Here is a 3692-nt window from a genome sequence, read left to right on the forward strand (position 1 = left end):
TACGCAGGTTATGAGAACTGGGCGGAGCTAAGCAGGTGCGGGAATTGATGACGAGCCATCAGTGCCATGATCATAAAAGTTACATTAATTTTGAAAAAATGCAGATTAGGATAAATAATTTCCTGGCTGAAATTTAAAGGCTAAAACTGTTTGAAAAAGTATAAAGGATGGATGGGGCCAGATATTAGATTATATTAGATTTTATTCAAAATTTAAAATTCGTCCGTCTCTGTATTCTCTCTTTTTAATTTTAAATGTTTTTAATTTTGAATCACGCTTTAAATTTTTTTTAATAGTTTTCTTTCCCTTTTGCTTATAATGTTTTATGTAAAGCACTTTGAATTGTTCTGTACATGAAATCTGCTTTACAAATAAACTTGCCTTGCCTAATGGTTCCAAGCTCTAGGAAGGACAGAAATAGAAATCAGAGGACTGATGATCCATGACGTTTCATAAGTGTGTAAAAGTTTAGTGTTAAATGTATATGAATGTGATAATGATGATTAGGAGTTAGTGAAGGTTATTGCTGCCCTACTGCCTCTTTGTATAAACTACACTCTGTGTATACAAAATGACAATAATGTTATCTAAGCCTAAGTCTATTGGGTGAATGTGGCTCAAGTGTAAAAAGCTTTAATGGTATAGTGGAGGACTATTGCACATTTTTGAAAAGACCCACCCTCTCCACTTAAAAAAAAGCACATGCACAAACATTGTACCCCCTTCTGACAGGGAACGCCTATTAAACCTGTGCAAGAGCGTGCAGGAGCTAATTCATCTGGCACGCTCTGTTTAAAAGATGCTGTTTGCGTCGCTCATACAAGTTTATTTTCCAAAAGAAGATTTGCAATTTTTCCACTAAGCCAGACTCTCCACCAGTAAGTGAAAATGGAGACGAGCGCATGGGATGGCCTTACGTAACATAACCACTTATTATGATAATCCACCCAGAAAAAAAACATCCTCCACTATATCTTTAAGTAGTCGGTTTGACTTTTAAAAAACGAGATGCCCATATTAATTGAAGTAATATTGCATTATTTGGTATATATACTATACGCAAAAAGAATAACTTTTTGAAAACAATTGATATTGTTTACATATCTAATTAAAATATTACTATCATTATGAATCCTGCCATAATACTGGCTTCAGAGTCAGTGGTAACAGTGACCAAGATAGATAATTAATTTGATAGTTCAACAGCAGTAGCTCTCATCGTACTCGTACACCTCATCCCCCGCTTCATCTGGGACAGGGTGGCAGGGTTACCAGTCTCAGCAGAGACTCCCAGACTTCCCTCTTCACAGACACCTCCTCCAGCTCTTTTTGGAAAAGCCCGAGGCACTCCCGGACCACCAGAGAGACATAGTTCCTCCATTCGGTCCTGGGTTGTCCTCTAGGACTCCTCCCCATTGGACGTGCCTGGAACAACTCCCGAGACTAGGGTTCCAGAATGACTGAGTTCCCCACCTCATCTCTAAAGAGTATCCAGAATCTCTTTTTTGGGTCATGATCCAGATTTCATGACCATAGGTGAGGGGAATATTGAGAGGACAGGTAAATCGATCACATGCCTTTTAATCAGCACTCTCTTTACCGCAATAGAACGGTGGGGCAGCCGCACCAATTAGTCTATTAATATCCTGCTCCATTCTCCTCTCAGTATTTAACAGAACCCCAAGATACTTGACCTCCTCCAGTGGAGGCAGGAACTCTACTCTAACATGAATGGGACAAGCCACCTTTTCCAGTCAAGAACATTGACCTTGGACTTGAAGGAGCTGATTCTCTTACCAGCCACTTCACATGGATGCAAATCGCCCCAATGCCTGCTGTAGGTCTTGGCAAAAGGGAGCCAGACCACATTATCCGCAAAAGGGTAGACAAAATATTCTGGCCCCAGAACCAGACCCTCTCAATCCCTTGGCTGTGCCTAAAAATATTGTCCATAAAGGTTATAAACAAAACCAGTGACAGAGGGCAGCCCTGTTGTAGTCCAATATGCACCGAGAACATGACCGACATATTGCCAGCAATGTGGACCAAACTCCTAATCTGCTTGTATGGAGATTGGATCGCCCCTAGTAAAGGGTCTCCGACTCCGTACTCTCGAAGTAGGCTTAAAAGTGGAATCCCCCTATAGCTGGAACACAGTCTCTGCCCCCCGTTCTTATGCAGAGGAATCCCCAGCCAGGTCTGCCAATCCAGGGGAACTGTCCCCAAACTCCTCTCAATATTGAAGAGGTATATCATCCACAACAGCTCCACAACATCCAGAGCTCTAGGGTACTCAGGGTGGATCTTGTCCACCCCTGAAGCTTTGCCACCATGAGGGTTTTTTAACCACCTTGGTTACTTCAGCCTGGCTGATGAACAAATGCAATCCCAGGCATGGTGTCTATTCTTCCACCATGCCGGCTCATCAGTTTGTGGGATGGCTTCGCATCAGTCCTCGGGCACAGCCGGGTCCTATGAGGAAGAACCCGACCACCAGCCACACACCAACAAACTCAAACCCCAGGCCTGGCTGCAGGGTGGGGTCCCAGCTCTGTAGTATCAGGTGAAATCACACGTCGCAACCATCGGCATTTAAGCCCCTGACAACATACCCTCTGGGATTATCCAGGCACTAAAATCCCATGTTAAGGTGGCGAATCAAGGAGGGACTCTATTATTGTATTTCCAACCCCATAATTGCTCAATAAAGATAGATGTATATTACAATTTCTTCAAATTTACTTTTGTTACTGTATAGTTAAATATCCATCAAAAAAATGGTGTAAAACCCAAATTTTATTGGTAATACCTGTTTTTTTTTAGCATTTGGAATTTCTAATAAAGGGGGAACGAATTGATTTCCTCTAAAGAGTCTGTCTCTGTGTTTGTCTTCAGAGTGAAGTGTCCCCATGATGACATCTCCTCAGAGTGAAAACGGTAAGAAGATAAATGTGGTGATAAGGAGAAAGAAGGGGGAGAAGCTACAGATAAAGCTGAGTGGTCATCACCGAACAACGACAAGACTGAACTCAAACTGCTTATTTAGCATCTGACCTGATAAAATAAAAAGCTTTATCTGAAACTAAAAGACTGTTTTACTGCAGGGTCAGGTCAAACCAGTCATATTTCCGTAAAGGAGAATGACTGGTTCGTAAACCTGCTTCGTGAAACAGACCGCAGATCAGGATTTTTTCTAAAGATTCCATGAATACAGGTATCAGCTAAAGGTGGATGTCAATATATGTCAGAGAAAATGAGCTACCTGGTGGAGGACTGCACACTCCAATTGCTTTTCTAGAAGAGATAAATCAGGTACAGATTCATTGTTATCAGATGAGCCATAGTGATCCACTTGAACTGTAGCACTAACACAAGAGTGACGTAGGAAGCTACCCATTAAACACTGCAAGACTAGACAAGACCCAAAGTCAATATCAAAGCCATTGTCCATGAGCAACAACAAACTGTTGCTTTGTCTCATAGTGGTAAAGACTAACTGTCTCTGCTGATAAGTGGCAACTAAACTGGTCCTAATAAGACATAATGGAGAAACTGGGAACATTGTGGGAGCGCTGAAAGGAGAACCAGTGGAAATCACCTTGAAAGATGATGAAAAATCATACAATGTAGCAGAGCCATGGCCAGTTCTCATTCTCCTTCTATCTATGGTCAAGTAGGAGCTAAAAGATCCT

At 41.8% G+C, this 3692-nt stretch overlaps 1 protein-coding gene across 1 annotated transcript in view; it reads left to right on the forward strand.

Moving 5' to 3' along the window:
- Positions 1–2437: 2437 nt before the first annotated feature.
- LOC107101943 (hepatic lectin-like) overlaps positions 2438–3692 on the forward strand; it is a 3969-nt gene continuing 2714 nt past the window's right edge. Inside the window, exon 1 of the mRNA XM_015401036.1 lies at positions 2438–2537. Within this exon, the coding sequence (XP_015256522.1) occupies positions 2438–2537 (100 nt within the window). The remainder of the gene's footprint in view (positions 2538–3692) is intronic.

Source organism: Cyprinodon variegatus, unplaced genomic scaffold (genome assembly GCF_000732505.1).
Source record: "Cyprinodon variegatus isolate N-32 unplaced genomic scaffold, C_variegatus-1.0 Scaffold1175, whole genome shotgun sequence".
In the NCBI taxonomy this organism is placed as follows: Eukaryota; Metazoa; Chordata; class Actinopteri; order Cyprinodontiformes; family Cyprinodontidae; genus Cyprinodon; species Cyprinodon variegatus.